This window comes from Pollicipes pollicipes, unplaced genomic scaffold (genome assembly GCF_011947565.3).
Source record: "Pollicipes pollicipes isolate AB1234 unplaced genomic scaffold, Ppol_2.1 Scaffold_4295;HRSCAF=5057_pilon_pilon_pilon, whole genome shotgun sequence".
In the NCBI taxonomy this organism is placed as follows: Eukaryota; Metazoa; Arthropoda; class Thecostraca; order Pollicipedomorpha; family Pollicipedidae; genus Pollicipes; species Pollicipes pollicipes.
In genome coordinates this window covers 5,602,973-5,624,567 of record NW_023596461.1, presented here as the reverse complement: position 1 = coordinate 5,624,567, position 21,595 = coordinate 5,602,973, and the positions used below count along the sequence as shown (strand labels likewise).

Genomic DNA, 21,595 nt, shown 5'->3' with positions numbered 1-21,595 from the left:
GTGCTGACTGCCAGTTTTGTCTGGCACGAAGTCTTTTTTTTAGTATCGTGCTTCGGACCTTTTAATGCGTGAGTCAGTCTCGCTCCCGTTATAGGGAGGCGTGTTTAGAAACAACAGTCCACGACCGATATTTACCATTTCACTTGGGTCAAAGCGCTCGACGGCGAGAGTTTGCCGCTGAAAGTTGATAGTGGTTCGGCAGGAATTACGTGCCAAGTCAAAAACGGTTATCAGGTCCTACGGTTACCGGATCTGGCCCTAGGCGCCAGATCCGGAATCTGCAAGATATATATTCCAAGGAGCTTCCTGACTTCTAGTCTGGGCTCAATGATGCATGCCTTACGCACAGTTCTTCAACAAGTAAGGTAGAGAACCTCTGGGACATCAGACCGTGTAACAAACACGTGACGAATCCTCTAACAAACACTTGCTGGATCATCTCACCATCGTGAGGGTTCACCCTGCCGCAGCTGCTGATATTCACGTCTTCACCGTATGACATCACTTCGCGGTCAACCACAGGTGCGGTTTTGCCACCTTTCTCCGCAGTCATTCCACGCCGGCGCGACGACACACCTGCCGTCCTCCTCGCTGTTCCACTTACTGTGGCCTCACACCTGTGCGCGCGCTGTCTGTACAGCGTCCCTCCCCCTACTGGGGGAGACGCGCCGGCGGAGTGTTCGGTCGACCAGATCACCAGGTGGTGCTCGGTGCTCGGGCTGGTGTCGGACCATGTGCTCGTGCGGTGTCGCAGCGCGGCGGCTTGAGAGTGCTCGCCGAGTGCGTGCTCTCGCGTGCGGAGGGCATTGGGGCGCTGGCAGCTGTTGCTGCGCGCTGTGAGGGCGAGGGTGAGTTAGAGCTCATGCCGACCGCGCTGCCGTGTCATGTCATGTCACGTCATGTCGCGTCATTTCATGTCATGTCATGACATGTCATGCTATGTCGTTTCATGTCATGTCACGCCATGAACTGTGTTCATCTCAGATGGTACACAGTTTGTCATATGCCCACAAATGAAGCTCGGTCAGGACGCGCGGGAATGTGCCTGTCACCTGTACATTAAGTGACTCGTCTCGGGCCGGCACCGGCGCTCCGTTCCACTACCGCCCTAGTTCCCTGTCGTGCCGTCACTCGGTACTGCGAGGCAGTGTTAGTCACGAGCGACACACTTCCCGACGCGAGCCGCGGCTTTTCTCACCGCGTCAAGCGAATGTCTGTCACAGCAAGCTTTGTGGGCTTAGGCAGGTCGGACGCTCGCAGGCTGGAGCCCGCGAGCGCCGCAACGGATCCAATTTGGGCCAAATCTGGCCACGGACGTGACGATGGCAGCTTACTGACGTACGTCAGCGTCACACGCTTGCCTCAGCCAGAGCAAGCCGCGCAGCTGTGCTGCGTTATTCTTGCTATTTTTCGCGCCGGATTGGCTTTTTCCTCACTCCAGCTGTGTAGCCTACGGAAATTGACGAGGCATCAACACGCGTCACCGTCTCGCACTGCAGTGCTGCGTGGCACGTCTCCTAGCTGTACCATGCACCAGAGCGCCCTTCTTCGCCAAGAAGCGCCGTGCTACACGACCACCACGCTTACCTTCCCCCGTCCCCTCTCCGCCGGTAGATCTTCGACCGGGAGCTGTGCTGCCGCCAGCTGCGCTACTCAGGCATGATGGAGACGATCCGGATCCGTCGGGCCGGATACCCGATCCGGCACACCTTCCAGGAGTTCGTCGAGCGCTACCGCTTCCTCATCAGCGGCTGCCCGCCGCCGCACAAGGTGCGTCGGGCGGCCGCCTCCTGACGCGCCAGCGGCGTGACGAAGTCATGACGTCATACCGCTATCATGCACATGACGTCATTACGACGTCAGGACGCGGCAACTTCCGTGTGGTTGTGGCCCACATTCACATGTTTCAACAAGCCCCAGGCATTCGTTGTCAGTTTCGAAGTAGCTTGCCTCGTGTATTTCTGGGCTCAGTGAACAAACAAGTAACCATGTGGAAGCGCAGTGTTTTTTAAGCGCTGACAGGTCATGGTTGTCTGTATTTTTAGGCGTCCAGACATTCCAGGTGCTCTGGCAGTGAGTGGGACCGGCTACACCGTTTGTCCGCCTGTGCCCCCCCCCCCCCCCTCAGCAGCTAACCGTTCCCTTCCTGGTCCTGCAGGTGGACTGCCGTGCGGCCACGGCCAAGATCTGCCAGGAGGTGCTGGGACGCTCCGACTACCAGCTGGGCAAGAGCAAGGTGTTCCTGAAGGACTCGCAGGACCTCTTCCTGGAGCAGGAGCGCGACCGCGTGCTCACCAAGAAGATCCTCATCCTGCAGCGCTCCATCAAGGCCTGGTACCACCGGCGCAGGTGAGACCGCAGTCCTGAGACAGCGGCAGCCATTGTTGGTGGAGTCAGTATTGAGGCTGCCTCGTGTTCTCAGCCGGGACTCGCTCCGCGCAGATGGGCGCACTGTAACGACAAAATAACGAAGCGACTTGTTTCCGCAACGCCGAAGTGATCCCCGCAGCTCATTCTGCACCAGCTGCTAGTAAATAGGAAGGCACGGCGGTCCACTGTGTTATAATTTGCCGGTTGATCCCTCAGCGCGACTGTGCGTGGCACCCACGTTCGTGGGTCCACCTCTGTCGCCGATCTAATCCAAACCCCAAGGGCCGCGAGCCGCCGCGGTCTGAACCTCTCCGTCTGCCCAGGTTCCTGCGCATGCGCTCTGCGGCGGTGACGATCCAGCGCGTGTGGCGCGGCCACGCCCAGAAGCGCGCCTACCAGCACATGCGCGTCGGCTACATGCGGCTGCAGGCGCTCATCCGCTCGCGCGTGCTCTCGCACCGCTTCAAGCACCTGCGCGGTCACGTGGTGTCGCTGCAGGTGAGGTCACGTCGGCCCGGCCGTGTCACGTGACCGGCCGCCGGGCAGTCACGTGGTGTCGCTGCAGGTGAGGCCACGTCGGCCCGACCGCGTCACGTGACCGGCCGCCGGGGTGCGACCAGGCGGTCGCCCGTCTAAGGGCCAAGCTAGGTCAGTGACCTTTGCCGCGGAGGCCAGCGTGGACTCTGGAACGCGAGTCGAGTAAAGCGGCGCTGCGTCTCACGTGTGATCGCGAGGTATTCCAGATACTGTTGTAGTCAGTCGTGATGAATTTATTTAAATTAATTTGATTAGATCTTAACGCATTTTGGCGTCATCTTTGGATACGTCAAGGCCTTCCAGTCGCTGTGCCAAGTCGCAAAAAACAAGCGTCCGCCGTGACTGACGCTGAATCGATGGCCGTAACTGACTGTCCTGACAGGAGCTTGGTCACGACGTGCGCCGTGAAACCGCGATTTAAAGCGTAATGTGTCACTCATCTCAATATGCTGGAAAGGTTGATGCACGCCATGCTCCTGTGCCTACTCCCCCGACACTGAGCTGACCTCCACAACAACCACACACACTGTGGCGGGCTGGTGCAGTTACCAAGATTGAGCTCAGGATCGCAACTGCGTGTGCAGCTGCACTGACGACCACCGCGTCTGACACTGAAGGCATTTGTGCTCGGGCATTGACAATGCCACTGCTGGCACAGTTACGACTGTGGACGGAACTGTGAACATCCCTGTAATGGCGGCCGCGGCGACTGCAGCGGCTACAACGCTGACCATACTCAGGAGTGTTACTGCAGCTGAGTCATATTGCTACCGTGCCTATCACCACGGCTATGACTGCGGCGGACTCAGACTGCGCTCGCGATGATGTCTGGCTGCCTGCCCGCCTGTGGAGCTCAGACTGTGGCCGTGACCTCTGCTGTGACCTCCGCCACCTGACGCGCCGCTTCCTCTGCCCGCAGGCGCGGTGCCGGGGGTACCTGGTGCGGCGGGAGTTCAACCGTCGCATCTGGGCCACCACCACCATCCAGGCGCACGCGCGCGGCATGATCGCCAGGCGACGCTACAAGAAGATGAAGGTGGGTCTCCCGTTGTCGACGCCGGCCCTCGGGTCTGGCGGGCTCGGCTGGTGTCCGACGCATGGGCTTGAGTCTGAGACCGGCGGGTCTGTAACAGCGGGCTGACACCGACGGGCTCGTGAGGGAGACCTCCGTATAACGGCCGCACCGCGCGAGCAGCAGCAGCAGGACCAGCACTGCACGAAGAGGCAGTGGGTCTGACCGGCGCGCTCGCCTTCGCTGCTCCGTCCGGTAGCGGCGGCGGGAACGACCAACCGCCACCAGTCGATTCAGCGAGCCTTCCGCCCGCCGCTCCTTTCAGCGCCGACAGGAGCGGCGCCGAGCCGACCTTGGCATGATTCGCTCAGCGCGGCGCGGCGCTCGACTCAGCGGCGCGTGACAGAGTGGCGACGCACGTCCCGGCCGACACGAGACCGGTGCACAATGCCGCCGCATCGGCGCCACGCATTGTCAACACGCGCTGCCGGCGGCGTTCCCGGGCCGCCGCCGCAGCGACACGCCGGCGTTCGCCCCAGGCGGACGCCGTGCGGCGAGCCGCGAACGAGCGATTGACGAACGAGGCACCGGACGCCCCGCCCCGCCGGCGCGCGCCGCTCCGTTGCTGGTGGAGCGGCGAGAGTGTGTGTTGAGTGGGCGTGTTCTCCCGAGCGGGCGTGGCCTCCCTGGAGTGGGCGTGGCTTGCCTGCAGCGGTGTGGTCTCCGCGGAAGACCGGACAGTGCGGCGCGCGCGGCCTGACGCGGCGTCAGTGGCTTGTCAGACCGGCCGAGCGCGACGGCGGCTGGGCTCGCCGGGCCAAACTGCCGGCCTCTCGTGTCCGGCTCCCGGCCTCCGTGACCCGGCTCCCGGCCTCCCGCGAACCGACTCGCGGCCTCCTGCGACCCAGCTCCCAGACTCCCATGCCCGGCTCCCGGCCTCCCGTGTCCGGCTCCCGGTCTCCGTGACCCGGCTCCCGGCCTCCGTGACCCGGCTCCCGGCCTCCGTGACCCGGCTCCCGGCCTCCGTGACCCGACTCCCGGCCTCCGTGATCCGGCTCCCGGTCCCCCGTGACCCGACTCCCGGCCTCCTGTGACCCGGCCGCGGCCGCCGGTAATGAGCTCGCTCTGGTCATGTGCCGGCTCCCGCTCCTCGGTGGTGGCCGGCGAGCACCTGAGCGACTTCTACGAGCCGTGTCGCCTGGTGAGAGCCGGCCTCAGGCGGCCGGCGGTGATTCTTCGGCGGAGGTCGGCGGCCTCGTGTAGCGCCGCCGACAGCGTACGGCACCGGCGCGGCTGGACGGCGTGCGGCCGGCGCGCCGGGAGCAGTGCTGAGAGACGGTTGGCTGGAATGTGCGAGCGTATCTCCGCGACCAGAAGGATTGCTGTAAAGCTGGTCACTATGACACATTACGTAGCATTGGCGCTGGTCCGGTATGACGCACTTGTTTAAGAGTTCGCATGGCTGGGAAACCAACCTGGGGCTTCATCGTTGGGTGCGTTCGTCCTGGGCGTATTATGCACGTGCCGTTCTAACGGCGACCATGTTCTCAGGTGGAGTACCGAGCGCGACTGGAGGCCATGCGCCTGAGGGATGAGGAGGAGAGCGCCCTGAGGCGCCAGGTCGGCCAGAAGAGGGCCAGGGAGATGGCTGAGGGCAATTTCAGGGTAAGTCGTGTCACGATTCTGTCATTGCTCGACACTCCATCTAGCACGGAGGCCTTAGGACAGGCCGTATATGCATGATTTCACCGAAATTTTATCATACTTTTACATTTCGACGCGTCGGGTATACTTACGAACTATTTGTCGGATGATCAGCGTGTGTCGCTCTGACGGATGGCCCAGGCGATCGAGGCAGAGTGGCCCGCGCTTGACCACGTGTGTGCGGCCGGCGTGCCCCGCGTGAGTGACCGCCTGGCCGTGTCCGGCCCGTGACCGGGGGTGTCCGTGCCGTGCTGCAGGAGCGGCTGCAGGAGCTGGAGCGGCGCGAGCAGGAGGAGGAGCTGGAGGAGCAGCGCGGCCGGGACGCAGTGCGCGTCACGCTCAGCGAGGCCGAGCGACGCCAGTTGGAGCCCATCGACGACTCCAAGCTGGTGGACGCCATCTTCGAGTTCCTGCCGCAGGACGGCAACGGCGAGACCGCGCCCTCCAACGCCTTCGGGGTCAGTGGCAGGCGCGCCGCGGTGCTGCCGGGGTCAGGGCGGCGATACCGCACCCCCAACGCCTTCGGGGTCAGTGGCAGGCGCGCCGCGGTGCTTGCCGGAGTCAGCAGCGGACGCATCCGCGCATTCAGGGCTGCGTTCGCGAGCACCGCCTGAATCAGACGCAGCTGTCTGGCACCGTCCGTGTCACTAGACGTTGCTTGGATCAGAATGTCCGGCCATATGCCCTAGGCTTCTGAGGTAGCTTGGTAGTCTTCAAATCATCTTCACATCAAACCGCCGTTCACCCGCAGCATTTTCCGTTCCATCAAAAATCAGCTATTAGGTCCAGCATAAGAGGCAGTAAAGGTAATTACTCAGCAAAAGGTTGTGATGGTAAGCACTCTGGTTGGACGTGTATTTTCCTGATGCATTCGCTGTGGGGTGGTATCGGGGTTCGGAATATAAGAGACATTTATTTTAAAAAACACAAGCACAAACACAAAAACTTCTAGAACGCCGCTCAGCTGTCTCCTTATAATCATCGAAATAGGACAATGTTGGCTCCTCTGCAAACATTGCGCGGATCACTTCTTCACACTGGTAGCCACGATTTTAGGACAGCGTCCTGGATATCTGTAGAAGCTGTCCATAGTGTGCATCGTGTAGCATATTTATCGTCAAGTCTGCAGTGCCCATTTTCATTATCCATGATCACGGCCCTCAAAAAGTTTCTGCCTTGGTTTTGCCGGAATCTCTGTTTATCCGTGCCATGGCGTTACTCGTGTGACACCATCTGCCCCCCCCCCCCCCCCCCTCTCCCGTGATGTCACCTCTGACCGGGTCTGCTCTGCAGGGCTTCCCGACGCTGCCCAAGGGTCCAGCGAACGGCGAGGTCATCTCGGCACTGCCAGAAGCGCCCGAGGACGTCGAGGACCTGAGCGAATTCAAGTTCGCCAAGTTCGCCGCCACCTTCTTCCAGGGCAACGTGGGCCCGCAGTACTCGCGCAAGGCGCTGAAGCAGTCGCTGCTGCCGCTGCAGACGCAGGGTGACCAGCTGGTGAGACTGCGCGCGGGCCGGTGGGCCGGCGGACCGTGACCGCGCGGGGCCGGCTCTCGGTCAGGGACGCAGTGACGCAGCGGCGCGCGGTGACGCCCGCTGCTGTGGCAGCGGCGTGCGTCACTGCGCCGCCTGAGGTTGACGAGGACGGAGCGCCGTTTAGATTCAGACATCTTTCATGCGTTTTGGATGGAATTTCCTTTGGATCAAATCAGCTGCCTAACGTTATCGACCAGCGGGTGCTCGTGAGATGAGAGACGTGATTCGTATGTTAGAAGCTTGTGCTCTGGGCCTGTTCCTTCAAGATGCTCGGCCGTCGGTGTTACCTCGCCACTGTCACTGTGGTAGCTGTACCACCACTGTCACGTATGACTACTGCAGGCTCTTGGCAGCTGTCCTCTCTGGCCGGCGCGACCCTTCAGCACCTGATGTGACCCCCGACTGACCCCTGACCTCTGGACAGGCGGGGCTGGCACTCTGGATCACGATCCTCCGCTTCATGGGCGACATGCCCGAGCCCAAGTACCACACGATGGACCGCGACACGACGTCCGTCATGTCCAAGGTGACGGCCACGCTCGGCAGGAACTTCGTCAAGACCAAGGAGTTCCAGGAGGCGCAGATGATGGGCATGGAGCAGGTGAGAGGCGCCACCGGGGCTCTCGGCCGACGGGCGGCGTCGCGCGCTGGCGCAGTACGCCACTCGAGACCGGTGTAGTGTGCCGATGTCGCGGCTGGCAGCCTGCGTGACGTCGTCATCCAGCCGCTGATGGGAGGGAGGGGGGGGGGGAGGACTGGCCGTGGGGCGCTGCCCTCTGAGCCAGTGGTGGTTCACTGTCGAGCGGGCGGGGCTGCGCAGGCGCCGTGTCGCAGCCGGCGTCGCGCGGTGTGTGACCTCAGCGGCGACCCCGAGGAGAGTGACCCCCGCGCGAACCGGCTGCGTTTCAGGAGATGCTGGCGGCGGCGGCCGAGGGCTTCGCCGGCGGGGTGAGAGCCTGACCAGCGGCGGGGTTTACAGCGAGCGGGGCACGAGGCGGTGCTGCCTGCTGGTGGTGGCGAGGGGCGCGGCTGGGGCGGGGCCACTGCACGCCGGCGGGCACGGAGAACGCGCCCAGTGGAGCTGGAGGATGTTGCGTGGTTCACAGACGCACAGGGTGGCACAGGCTTTGTCCGGAGGCGCACAGCTCTTCACGTCGCTCTGTCGCTGTCTGACACGTGGTTGGCGGAGAGGAGTTGACACAGCTTGTGTTCTTGTTTTTCCCTGTTTGTAGCGTGCAGACTGTGCTGCTTTGTTCTGTTGCACTACCTCGGAATGACAGAGATCATCGTTTTTTTTTTGTCGGCTGTACGGATAGGATTACACTTGGGCATTTTGTCGGTACACTGTCTTATGAATGTCGCCTATCATGCACTGCACATGACATGCTTCTTGTGGTCTCTTTACCGCTTAAGGTTTTTATCCGTGCACCAGTATGTTTTGGTATGCTTATGTTATTAGTTTCCCAACAAGCAAAATACAAAATTGTAAACGTTTTTGTTGCAGTTTACATGAAGATGAACTAGGTAAGTTGGAGTAATCTCAATATTTACCGCAAGCCTTCACTTTTATCGCTGTGACTCAAATTAACAGACGTGGTCTGACCTCCTGCTTCGGCACTCAGGAGTACCTCAAGTCCAAGCCACGCTCCATCCGCAACAAGCTGGTATCGCTGACGCTGAAGCGGAAGACCAAGCTGGGCGAGGACGTGCGTCGCAAACTGGAGGAGGACAGCTACACCACGGAGAGCTACACCTCGTGGCTAGAGTCGCGGCCCACCTCCAACTTGGAGAAGCTGCACTTCATCATCGGTCACGGCATCTTGCGCGCCGAGCTGAGGTCAGTGCCGACGCACCGCTCTCTGCTTCTGCATCCACCCCTTCCTGCCAGGAGGAGGCCCCTCAGTCCGCCCGCCCGTCCACAGTCCTCTATATCCACCCTCTCTGCCGGGAGAAGGCCCCTTAGTCCGCCGGCCTGTCCACAGTCCTCTATATCCACCCTCTCTTCCGGGAGAAGGCCCCTCGGTTCGCCGACCTATCCACAGTCCTCTACATCCACCGTCTCTGCCGGGAGGAGGCCCCTTAGTCCGCCGGCCTGTCCACAGTCCTCCACATCCACCTTCCCTGCCGGGAGGAGGCTCCCAGCCCGCCAGCCTGTCCACAGTACTTGTATCTAGAGTCTGATAGCGACAGAAGCTCGTCCTGTCTGCTGTTCTGTGGGACCTGGTATCCATGTTCGCATCACACGTCACTGGCCGAGCTGGCATCAGCGCCGTAAGGTCGTTTTACACGCTTCATTGCAACAGCTCCTTACGCCATTGCTGACTTCCCGACGCTGTGAACACGTCCGATGACCGCCGCCGGCGCTGGGCGCAGGGACGAGATCTACTGTCAGATCTGCAAGCAGCTGACCAACAACCCGTCCAAGTCGTCGCACGCGCGCGGCTGGATCCTGCTCTCGCTGTGCGTGGGCTGCTTCGCGCCCTCCGAGAACTTCGTCAAGTACCTGCGCTGCTTCATCCGCGAGGGGCCGCCCGGCTACGCGCCCTACTGCGACGAGCGGCTGCGGCGCACCTTCACCAACGGCACGCGCAACCAGCCGCCCAGCTGGCTGGAGCTGCAGGCGAGTCCACTTCGCGGAGGCGGAGGGGAGGCATGATCAGATCACTGCGTTGCATCAGGGCGGCCTCTTCTGCTGGCTAGAGCCGGAGGCGGACGCCCTGGAGGGTGTGGTCAGGTTACGTGGCAACAGCCGGTCACATACGCAGCTACTGGAGAGTTTTGCTAGTTCAGTCACATGTATAGACGATGTTATGTGATAACCTTAGTCACACGTAGCTGTAACTGAGGTGTATGTTATGTTGTACTGCTATGACAGCAGCAAAGGCTTCCTGACTTCTTGTTTTCAATTTCATTTCATTTCTGACTGTTGATGTGCTGGGAGAGATGCTAGCAAGGCACCGTGTGCGACCCAACCAGGCTAGCTGCACTAGCATGTTAATGCACACCAGAATTTCAGTGCCATAAATCGGCTATCGGGGTTGCGCGAATGCCGCAATGCTGCGCATTGGCATTCCATTCTCCCACTGGTCGTATTGACATAAATGGGAAATCACTTGTGTTCCGTTCATTCCATGTGCTTTGCATCAGGTAACCACCACCAAATCGTCGCATGGTCGGCTGAGACTTGCGTGTGTCTGCCCTGCTGGAGAGGGACATGAATCCGCAGCGCGTCGGGTCACGTGTGCGGCCCATATTGATCCGTGCCATGCGCCTCTGCAGGCGACCAAGAACAAAAAGCCGCTGATGCTGCCGATCACCTTCATGGACGGCAACACCAAGACGCTGCTGGCCGACTCGGCGACCACGGCTCGCGAGCTCTGCAACCAGCTGAGCGACAAGATCGGGCTCAAGGACCAGTTCGGCTTCTCGCTCTACATCGCCCTCTTCGACAAGGTGGGGCTTGCGTGGTGTCCACGGCCACGGACGCAGCTCGCCGGGCCCGTAACCGCCGTCGAGACCGCCAAAACTGACGAGTGAAACGCCCCATTGTACCCATTAAAAAATGTCAGGTGGGGAGAGAGACGACAGTGCGCCGGATACTCTACGTCGGTTCTCTAATGCGTGGACGGAATCTGTTTTCGTATTTTTAACTTCGTACGCTACTTTTAAGCGTGTTTACGATGGTAGCTCGACACGTAACCAGGGACTGCTGCCGCCAGGTGTCGTCGCTGGGGTCGGGCGGTGATCACGTGATGGACGCCATCTCCCAGTGTGAGCAGTACGCCAAGGAGCAAGGAGCTCAGGAGAGGAACGCCCCCTGGCGGCTCTTCTTCAGGTGCGTGCCCTGACGCTCCTCCGACGAGGCCAGCGTTTTGGCGTCTACTGTCGCAACATAGAACATCTAGTAAAACATTCCAAGCCGTGTTTTTACGCGAGATTTTGCTTCGCACTGATTTGGGTCCACCGTAAAAGAGCTCATTGATCTTAATTGCGCATTCCCAGTTGCACATAATGCAGCGTACCTGCTTTTGTTTCACGGTCCCATGACTGCCCGGCCCAATGCGAAGCAGGCAGCTGCCTGAACGACTGATTCAGTCAGTGCGCACGCGCCTGTATTGTATTCGTTCGCTGAGCCGTGTCCCTCACGACAAGCCGTGCTCCAGGAAGGAGATCTTCGCGCCGTGGCACGACCCCGTCGAGGACAACGTGGCGACGAACCTGATCTACCAGCAGGTGGTGCGCGGGGTCAAGTTCGGGGAGTACCGCTGCGACAAGGTACGACAGTGGCCAGGCCCCATCGACGTCTTGCGGGTGTTTGATCAATAAACACGGCGTGCGGCGCAGGACTCATGCCGGCGTTTCTGGCTATAAAAATGCTAAAAACGAGTAACGACGGGCTGTACAAGGTCGTTCGTACCACGTCGCTATAGGAATGAGGCGGCGCTTGTGGTGGCCGAACAATAGAGCAACTAGTTCATGATTCGTGTGCAACAAACCGCTGTAACTATGCCTATTGAGGGCAACCCAGCCTTCCTTTTCAACCAACTATCACCATTTGCTAGGCGTCATGGATAACCGTGCCCACGTGTGCGAGCTGCGCGTCTGGACCGTCTTTAGTGGCGCGTGCGCCCGTCTGGCGTGATTGTGACCTCCGATCGGCCATTGCTCAGGAGGAGGACCTGGCGATGATCGCGGCACAGCAGTACTACATCGAGTTCAGCTCGGACATGAACCAGGAGCGGCTGGTCGGCCTGCTGCCCAACTACATCCCCGACTACTGCCTCAACAGCATCGACAACACCGTCGAGAAGTGGGCGCAGCTTGTCCTTCAGGCTTTCAAAAAGGTGCTTGCCGCGGCACAAAGACGCCGTACATGTGGGGCGCGGGTTAACAGAACAGCCGCAGCTGTGGATGGGCTAGATAATAAATGGAGGTGTGAGTAGCTCTCGTTGCCCGACGGAGATCAGAAGCTTGAGTTTCGGATCTTAACTGTAGCAGCTTGCTTCCAGATAATGAGTTTGTATTAGTGAGTCCATGCAAAGTCAGCCCTTCTCTTCGAAGACCAGCTTCACCGCCTAAGCATTTTCCGTTACGAGGCCAATGTAACGAGTCTTCATTCCCGCGAATCGTTTTCTGAGGTGATTTGCTTGCTTCCTGACACGATTTACCGCAACCCTTAGCCTCCTAAACGGTTTGCTGTTTATAGCGCGTAAGTGAAGTAACTACTCTTTGTTTGAGTACGACAACGTGGCCGTTTTCAGAGCTACTACATGAAGGAGAGAGCTCCTGCCCTGAAGGTGAAGGAGGACGTGGTCAGCTATGCCAAGCTCAAGTGGCCGCTGCTCTTCTCTAGGTTCTACGAAGCCTTCAAATACTCAGGTAGGTGGAATCCACTACAACAATGCTTGTCACGTTTCGGAGCGTTCATCAGTATGTCTTCGTTTCCCTTGCTCTTATTTACCGCATCAATCCGACACCCTCATCTTTGAGTTCACTGCACTAACACGCGTATCGCCCACTCTGTACAGGCCCGAACCTACCCAAGAACGACGTCATCATCGCCGTCAACTGGACGGGTGTGTACGTGGTGGACGACCAGGAACAGGTGCTGCTGGAGCTCAGCTTCCCCGAGATTACCCAGGTCTCCAGTCAGAAGTAAGTGGCCACTACTGGAAGCAGCACTTTCTGAAGCTTAAGGGGGAGGGGGTAAGCCTATTTACCGCTTGGATATCGTTGGAGCTGACACCGCATGTCAAGCTTTATAACACACGATTTATTCATTTAGGTGTCTCTGGTATGTGCGTCTTTGGAGGCGACTTGACCAAGTTCACTGAAGCATTACGAGAGTGCTCTTACTTGTTCTATGCTACGATCCTTTCATAACCTGATGTGACTACCGGTTTTATGAATGGTTTGCTTTCCTTGGCCTACAAAGACCCATTTAAAATGAGCGGCGCGCATGACGATTTTCCGGCGAGCTGGCAACAATGCCCGACTGGGCTGACCTCCAGCTCTGACCGCGCAGGACGAACAAGACCCAGCAGCAGACGTTCACGCTGGCGACCGTGCGCGGCGAGGAATTCACCTTCACCAGCCCCAATTCGGAGGACATCAGGGACCTGGTGGTCTACTTCCTGGAGGGCCTGAAGAAGCGCTCACGATACGTCATCGCTCTGCAGGACTACAAGGCGCCCGGTGAGATGCAGCGCGCTCAGGGAGGGAACAAGGTGCCCGGTGAGACGCAGCGCGCTCAGGGGAGGGAACAGGGCCCCCGGTGAGACGTAGCGCGTGCAGGGAGGGAACAAGGTGCCCAGTGAGATGCAGCGCGCTCAGGGGAGGGAACAGGGCCCCCGGTGAGACGCAGCGCGTGCAGGGGAGGGAACAAGGTGCCCGGTGAGATGCAGCGCGCGCAGGGAGGGAACAAGGCGCCCGGTGAGACGCAGCGCGCGCAGGGAGGGAACAAGGTGCCCGGTGAGACGCAGCGCGCGCAGGGGAAGGGACAAGGCGCCCGGTGAGACGCGGCGCGCGCGGTGAGGGAACAAGGCCCCTAGTGAGACGCAGTGCGCGCAGGAAGGGAACAACGCGTTCGATGGGACATAGTGCGCGCAGGGAGTGAGCATGAACGGAGCTGGGGAAGGTGAGAAATTTTGCGCCTCTGCATAAGACACTCCAAATAAGGTTGGTTTACAGCGCAAAAATTCACTGACCAGGGGGCTTCTCTGCGTAGCATCGTGGCGGAAAACATGTTTAAATACCCTTGCATGCGTCGGTCGATTGCACTGCTTGATTGCATCGGGACGTGAAAAGAGTAAAAGTACATATAACATTGTGTTGTGGTGTATGCGATTCACTGTAGCGGCATATAACGTGACTGAAAAATGCTCACTGGTGCCTTAATTTCCCGGCTGTATTCGACGCCATACATTGCGACACAAGACAGCTGACCGCAGCAGTTATATTTGTCGTGAAGAAAACCGGACATCAATCCAGTAACACGTGATTTGTGTTGTATTACAGCCAACCACGTAGGACTTTCTGCCGGTATTTTGTATTAGCCACTGGTAGTCGTTCCGTTCCTCTGCTACCGATGGCCCTGACCTCGACCGTGTGCTCCCCGCAGGTGAGGGCAGCAGCTTCTTGAACTTCCGCAAGGGCGACCTGATCCACTTGGAGGACGACAGCACCGGCGAGACGGTGATGAACTCGGGCTGGTGCGTGGGCACGTGCCAGCGCGACGGCGGCCGCGGAGACTTCCCGGCAGAGACCGTCTACGTGCTGCCGGCGCTGACCAAGCCGCCCCCCGACATACTGGTGAGTACCGGCTCGCCTGTTCGGGCTCCGCGGCTCTACAGCTTCCTAGACTTGGCGGGTTCGAACGCCGCCCAGAGACGTCTCTGCGCCACGGGGGTTGTGCGCCGGAGGTTGTGCGCCGGGGGTTGTGCGCCGGGGGTTGTGCGCCGGGGGTTGTGCTCCGATTGCGCGTCCACCGGGGTCAGCCGAGACAGCGTCCCGCAAGTCACGACGGACCACGCGTCGGTGGATGTCAGGTTCAGATCCCCGCTAGCGGACCACGCCTCGGCGGATGTCAGGTTCAAGCTCCTACTAGCGGACCATGCTTCGCGCCCCGCTGCGGACCATGCCCAAGCCCCGCTGGCGGACCGTGTCTTGGCAGAGACCAGGACCTGGTCCCCACTCTCGGCCTGGTCTCGGACCGAGACAGACAGTCATTGCGACCGCAGCGTCCCCGCTGCCAGCTTCTCCGGCCCGTCGCCACTGCGCGTGGGGCAGATGCTGCTGGAAGCCAGGAGCCTGCAAGAGTGCTCTGTGGGTGTTTGAGGACCCACCTCCTGCTCGTCGGTCGGCCAGTGCACTCAAGGTAGTGCCTGCGAGCCCGGGCGGAACTCATGCTTGCAAACCACACGCCACATACCACAGACCACAAATCACAGATCACAGACCACCTGTTGTAGATCCCAGCGCCAGGCCACCACTGATCTCTAGAGTATCCCACGGCGTGCGTCTACCAAACACGATATAAAATGTGATCAACTCGAAAACCGCTTTCCTCTGCGAGGCATTCGCCGCGCTGGAACGGCGACTGAAAAGGTTATGAAACCTGCCGTGCTTTCGTTCCGACGTCATCACTGCTACTGGAGATAAAGCTAGCCGCTGAAAGCAGGGCTGGTCCAGGCCTATTGGATTCTTTTTTGCAATGGACTTATGTAGTGCGGCGCTCATTACGTCAAAAATGGAGGATGCAGATTGCGTAATCGAACGCTCCGTTCAACAGTCCATAGATCAACGACTGGCTGTCACAAACAATAACCATCGTTATTGCAGGTCTCATGCAAATGCCAGCGAACGTGGAAAGTCCTAGGACAATCCCAGTAAAAAATCAGAGCGGGAAAAAGTGGAGGGACTGCCATAGCTTCAGCTGGTTGTCACCAGATTCCAGTTACCAGTTGTTACTAGATTCAGATTAGGGGTTTAAGGCCACCATGACGAGTGCAGTCCATATTCCGTGCCTTTTTCGGCTGTGCAAAGCCGCCATGTCGCGGCCGACGCGCTTCATGTGGTCGCTCTTCTGTTATCTGAAGACCCCGCAATGCTTTGTGGCGTAATTGAGTTCGTAATCGGGTTCCGCCTTCTGCACCGAGCCAAAAGATAGGCTGTGAGATGTGAGATGGGAGATGGGTTATGGAAGACGGGAGAAGGGAGCGAGAGCGAGAGCCAAGAACAGGAGAGCGAGAGCGAAACGGGAGCGAGCGAGGGTCAGAGCCAGAGAGAGGCGTAAGACGGAAGACGAGAGACGACAGACGAAAGACGGAAGAAGGAAGATGGGAGACGGGGGACGGAAGACGGGAGCTCGTGAGACAGGAGCCTTGAGACGGTCAAGTGATAGGCGGCGACGTGCTGGATCCAGCGCGGATTCCGGTAGCGGAGACACAGCTAGACTCTATGTGGACTAATGCCAAGTCTCGAGTCATTAGTGCTCTTACTCCAATGGGAGAACCTATGGCAAGACTTCAGATACATGCCATTAACAAATATCCTGGAACCAGGCAAGACTGCTTGAAGAATTGAGCCTAAGTTTATTCCGCGCCAAAAACGCCAATTGCAGCTGGCTCCAAAGACCTGGTCATTTTCGCCGCGCGTTGGAGAATGTCACTGGAAATATTGGTACCAAGGACGCGAAAGCTGCCATATCTGGAGCGCCGCTGGGATCATTTGACTGCTGCGTTAGGCTTGGCAAGCACCACAGCTCCTGCGCTTTAGCCAGCTGTCGTGGAACTAGAGCGTGTCAGGTCACCAGGATCTCGGCGTAGTTGTGGCTTTTGAAGCCTCTGGCAGGTCTACGGCACACCTGGTCCATCGCTAGTGGACTTAAATTCCGCGTATGTGGGAGCTGCAGGTTGGCGGGATCAGGGCCAGGGCCACGAGATCAGTCTAATCCTTCTGAGAGTGCCAGCATTACAACCGGGATACGTTCGCAAAGTCCGGATCTATGGAAATGCAGGTTCAATATTTTTGGTTTGCGAGGCATTGCTACGCGATGTCGTCATTGGCAAATTCATCCGTTGTCTAGGGCTCCGGCTAGCGTATGAGTCCCGCCATTGCTTATCACGGAAAGTCCGACGTGTAATCTGCTTACACCAGGTGTTCCTCTCAGCTTCGTTCCGAAATAGAAATACCGCCTGGACACAGTTCGTAATACCTGCGGCACGATCACAGCGAGCTGTTACAGCAGAGCCGCCCTTCAGTGTGGGTTGCGGTCTCGGGGCGATCTCGGTGATAAGCTGCGGGGGCAGGCGGATGATGTCCGATGCCAATGAGTGACGGACATCCCGCGTCCGCGCCACGGTGGCCACTGCTGCAGGGGGGCGGCGGTATCGCGGACGGCCGGCGTCGTTCGGCGCCAGCTGCCACTGCCGGTGTGACCGAGGCGTCAGGACAGGTCGCAGTATTTAGATCGATCGCAGGTCGCACCAGGTCGGTCGCAGGTCGCATCAGGTCGGTCGCAGGTCGCAGCCTGGTCGGCTCAAAGCCGCGTTGAATACGCAGGGGCGCTGAGATGCGGGCGGCGATGTTCCGCGCCAGCGTGACTTTCGCATCCATTCTCAAATGTACCGTCAGCTACACACCGAGAGCTGCCGCGGCGATGGAGCCATTTCCACAAACACACGCATTGCGGCCGGCGGTGACGTCAGCTCGTTTCGCAGGTGACGTTCTGTTGTGCCACGCAGCGCCATGTTACGCCTCGCCGCGCGCGGCGCGCCCGGCGCGCCATGACGAAGCGAGGCCGGCCAGACTGACGCACACGTGACAGATGAGGCGCGTGCGACAGCCGGAGCGCGCGCGCCCTTTCGCCGGCTCCCGAGGGCGGGCGGGCGGGCGGGCGGGCGCGCGGCTCGGGTGGACCGTGAGGGTCCGGCTCCACCGTGACGGGCCGGCGGGGGTCAGCCCCGCCTGCCATTGTCGGCGCGGGCCGGTCACGTGACGCGCCCCGGCTCACGGTCTGGAGGCTTGCGACGTTTTGCAAGCGGCGCATGCCCGTCGGCCGGCAGCGATTGCTGTTTGCTGAGGTCGTGGTGAGTGGGCAGACTGAGTACGGTGTCGGGCGGCACGGTTCACGAACAGGTGAGACACTGCCGCGCTACCAATTTGGCGCTGCGACCAGACGGCTTCAGTGGCCTTCTCTGGAAAACCTTGAAATACAAACCAGGTTCTGGCCCTTTCTGCCTCGTGGCGATCATTAGCCAATGTGAGGGGTTCTGCTCCCGTGCGTTGCACTGAAGAAAACTGCGTTCTTTGGCTTTTACGGGAAAAGCTTCTCCTTGTATGCGATGTTGAGAATTCGTAATTGACAGCAGCCTGCGTGTTGCGCATAGCTATCAAAGTGCAGCCTGCGCACAGCCACTCCTTTCCTCAAGCTGTCGGTTCGTCTGTCATTTGTTAGCAGGGAAAGCCAAGCGCGTGGCAGGCTAATTGGGTCAGTCGCCAAGCCAGTTTGCAACAGCTGTTTATTGTCTTCGTTGGCCCACAGGGCCGCTCTTTGTCAGGTCCGCAGCGTTGCCTCAGTTCCAGTTGATTTGCAAAGCTGATCGCATAGTTCGACGTAACCAGCGGTGTCCCACCACCGTCTGCTAATATTTTCGACGGGCGGGCAGTCACGCAAGCTGCACGAATATCTATGCAGCTCAACTGTGTGTTGCGCCTCTGCCTTGATCTGTTGAAAGTGGAGTCACCGGAGCGTTCACGGTGAGAGGGCTTAGGAGCTGTGCAGATGTATCGCCTGCGCAGATGAGCATGGCAGACCTTTCGACAGCGGTGCGCACGAGCCCTGTTCCGACCAGTCGGGCCTGTCAGGTGATAGCGACCCATCCGAATATCAGGATCTGGCGGCCCTTAGTCGCAAATGTCCGTGATGTGCAACACATGGATTAACGCGCTGTCGCTCTTTAGTGATCAGGCAGGATTTCGGATAGGTTTCACCGTTATGGTCATCATCTTAATCCCGCCCGTAACCCACGACTCTGCCAGCTCCCTGTCCCGTTGATGAACCGCGCACAGGGTGGCGAATCTTTGGACGCATAGGACATGCTCTTATTGTTCCGATACGGACCCAAGTCGGGCTGACCGGGATAACGGCACGCTGGCGCGCGCACGCTGCATCGGAGTTGCTGCGAGATCGATGCGTTGTTTGGTCTATTAACCGCCGAACGATAATTATAATGTTTGTAATGCGGTCTTACTCTTCCTGGCTGCCGGGGCCGTCCATTGATGGAGCACGTGTCGGTTAAAGCATCAGGTGCCTAGCTCCACTTTAAGGCATTGTTTTGAGAAACAGGTCAATTCCGAACCGCCGCCCTCCCCATAAATTATCTAAAACATGTGACAACCGACCGCTCCAAACTGGCAACCCACCGCCGGCGGATATCTGATGCATATTTAAACATCGCTAAACTACGGCTGCGGCCACCCAGTGGGCGGCGGCGGCGACGGCGGCGGCGGGCGCCGGTTCTAACGGGGCGGCCAGCTGTCGGCGGCGCTGGCGACGGTCGGGCCACGCGCTGGCGACATGCCGCCGTCCTGCGCCGCCGCGCCAGCACAGTCGCGCGCCGGCCGCGCGCGCACCGTGCACCAGCCGTCGTCGTCGGCCTTTCCATTTCGCAAACACGACAGCCGCGCTGCGCGCCGCCGGCGAGCCGGTGACACGGCAAGCAGCGGCGCATTCAACACGCTCCACCCGGCTTGAAGGCCCGGTATTTGGGCCGCCCTGAGGCTTGCGGACACCAATGCTCGAGTCACTCGGCGCCCATTGCCCTGGGCGAGGCGGGTCGAGGACGACGTCTGTATCTGGTGGCCGTAAACGCCAGGTGTCACGATGCCCCGCAGCGGAGACTTCGCGTCATCCCGTCTGACTTCAGCTGCTGTACCTCCTGCCCCTTCACCTGCCGCCTCCTCAGTGCGTCAGCCGCTCCCCGAGGCGACCGCTGGCGGCGCGGAATTCGGCTGGACCGCTGGCGGCCGCCTCGGCGTCCGTCCTCCCACTCTGGCGCCGCCCCGCCCTGCCAGGACGCGTGCCGCGCGCCGCCGGTGCGTGGCGTTTGATGGGCGGCAGATGGAACGACCCGCGACTGCTGTGTCGTCAGCTGGCGCCGGCTGCTACGCCAACATTCCTATCCGCCGAGTCTGGAGCGGTGGCCTGGTGCCGCGTGTCAGCGGTGGGACGGTGGCCTGGTGCCGCTTGTCAGCAGTGGGACGGTGGCCTGGTGCCGCACGTCAGCGGTGGGACGGTGGCCTGGTGCCGCTTTTCGGCGGTGGGACGGTGGCCTGGTGCCGCGTGTCGGCAGTGGGACGGTGGCCTGGTGCCGCTTGTCAGCGGTGGGACGGTGGCCTGGTGTCGCGTGTCAGCGGTGGGACGGTGGCCTGGTGCCGCGTGTCGGCGGTGGGACGGTGGCCTGGTGCCGCGTGTCGGTGGTGGGACGGTGGCCTGGCAGGGGCGGCGTCACAGATTTGAGTGGGGGACAGGATTTTCCAGGAGGCCTGCTGGACAAATGTGACCACCTCACAGGGGGTGGGGGGGGGGAGGGGTGGGGTATCCTGGGACGTGTCGTATTCAAGGGGTAAGGACACCGAGGGCATGCACGCCATTATCAAAATATTGCATGCATCCTATCTGAGTAAATAAATGTCCGTAGTTAAAAAAATATAGAACGTTCTCTTGTTCTCATCTCCATGTTTTCAATAAGCGCCTCCTGATGCATGGTGGGGCCTCATAATCCAGAAAAAATATACTTCCAATCCAAGTAGGAGTCCCAACATCTAGCCAAGGGGAATTGTTATCACAAAATAGGGCATCCTGATCCGGAACCGTGGCCACCTGACGCATAGAAGGGACCTCTTGCACCAGACATGGGCTTCTGAATATAGAGGGTGTCTCATAGCCCAGAGTGGGGCCTCCCGTGCGAGCAAAAGGGTCTCAGTAACATAACAAAGGGCCTACTACTCCAAAGCATGGACAGTCTTAAACACAAAGATAGCCCTCTGATCCAGAGAATGAGTCTCTTGGTGTAGAAAAAGGCCTCCTGACCCCGATTTTTTTGTTCTCCGGCTCAATAATGGGGTGTCCTTGGCCCGAATTTGGATGATCTACGGGTAGCTATAATGCCTTAAGTTTGGAAAAGGGCCTTCAGATTTTTTTTTGGCGGAGAACATATCCCTGTTCCCCTGCCTCCCCCACCTCCGTCTGCAGCCTCGCCCCTGTGACCTGGTGCCGCGTGTCAGCGTTGGGACGGTGACCCAACGTCGTGCGCCAGGCGTGGCACGTTGACCTGGTGCCGTGTCTGCCGGTGCCTGCCGTCGCCCCGCTCCCCCTGCATCCCCGCTGGCCGTGCAGCCGGCATCACGCCTGGCCGGCGGAGCGGGTGGCGCCCCCTGCCCCAGCCGGCGGCCCGCCGGTCGGCCTCGCTCGGCGCCGCGCCTGGAGGAGCCGGCCGGCGGCGCCGCTTGAGTGAGGTGCCGCCGGTCCGACCACGCGGACAGCGCCGCCCGTCCGCTCTGCTGGACCCGCCAGACCTGGCGCTTCCTCCGGCTCGACCGCAGCCCTCTTGCGGCACAGTGTCCTCTAACAGCCGTGGTGACCGACTGTCGCCCCCTGCGACCTGCGCCTCCGGCTGAGCGCGCTGGCGCTGGAGTGTGAGTGACGCGCGTGAGGTCCCAGTGCCAGACCGGTCTCCGGCGCGGACGCGCGGCCGAGCGGGTCGGTGCGGATGGCGCCGTGCCGGTGACATGCGCGTGTGCGGGTACATCTGCGAGGTGGAGAAGTGCGCGGTCTGCCGGTGGTGCATCGCCGACCCACCGAAGGTAGGTGTCCGCGACAAGGCGGGGCCGCCGGCGCTCAATCTGCCAAGTCCGGTCCGATTCCGTGACGGT

The 21,595-nt window shown here is 60.0% G+C and overlaps 1 protein-coding gene across 3 annotated transcripts in view; it reads left to right on the top strand.

The window, feature by feature from the left end:
• Positions 1 to 1,614: 1,614 nt before the first annotated feature.
• The window catches only part of LOC119096323 (unconventional myosin-VIIa ck), a gene marked incomplete at its 5' end in the record, with an annotated part of 37,168 nt that continues 17,187 nt past the window's right edge, over positions 1,615 to 21,595 (top strand). Inside the window, 20 exon segments of one of the 3 annotated variants that reach the window (XM_037219162.1) lie at positions 1,615 to 1,770; positions 2,159 to 2,349; positions 2,694 to 2,856; positions 2,924 to 2,935; positions 3,827 to 3,943; positions 5,471 to 5,584; positions 5,881 to 6,081; positions 6,917 to 7,120; positions 7,584 to 7,760; positions 8,069 to 8,107; positions 8,782 to 8,996; positions 9,533 to 9,779; positions 10,439 to 10,612; positions 10,879 to 10,994; positions 11,323 to 11,434; positions 11,830 to 12,003; positions 12,421 to 12,538; positions 12,688 to 12,814; positions 13,185 to 13,354; positions 14,280 to 14,470. In XM_037219162.1, coding sequence (XP_037075057.1) covers positions 1,615 to 1,770; positions 2,159 to 2,349; positions 2,694 to 2,856; positions 2,924 to 2,935; positions 3,827 to 3,943; positions 5,471 to 5,584; positions 5,881 to 6,081; positions 6,917 to 7,120; positions 7,584 to 7,760; positions 8,069 to 8,107; positions 8,782 to 8,996; positions 9,533 to 9,779; positions 10,439 to 10,612; positions 10,879 to 10,994; positions 11,323 to 11,434; positions 11,830 to 12,003; positions 12,421 to 12,538; positions 12,688 to 12,814; positions 13,185 to 13,354; positions 14,280 to 14,470 — 3,018 coding nt within the window. 3 annotated transcript variants of the gene reach the window in all.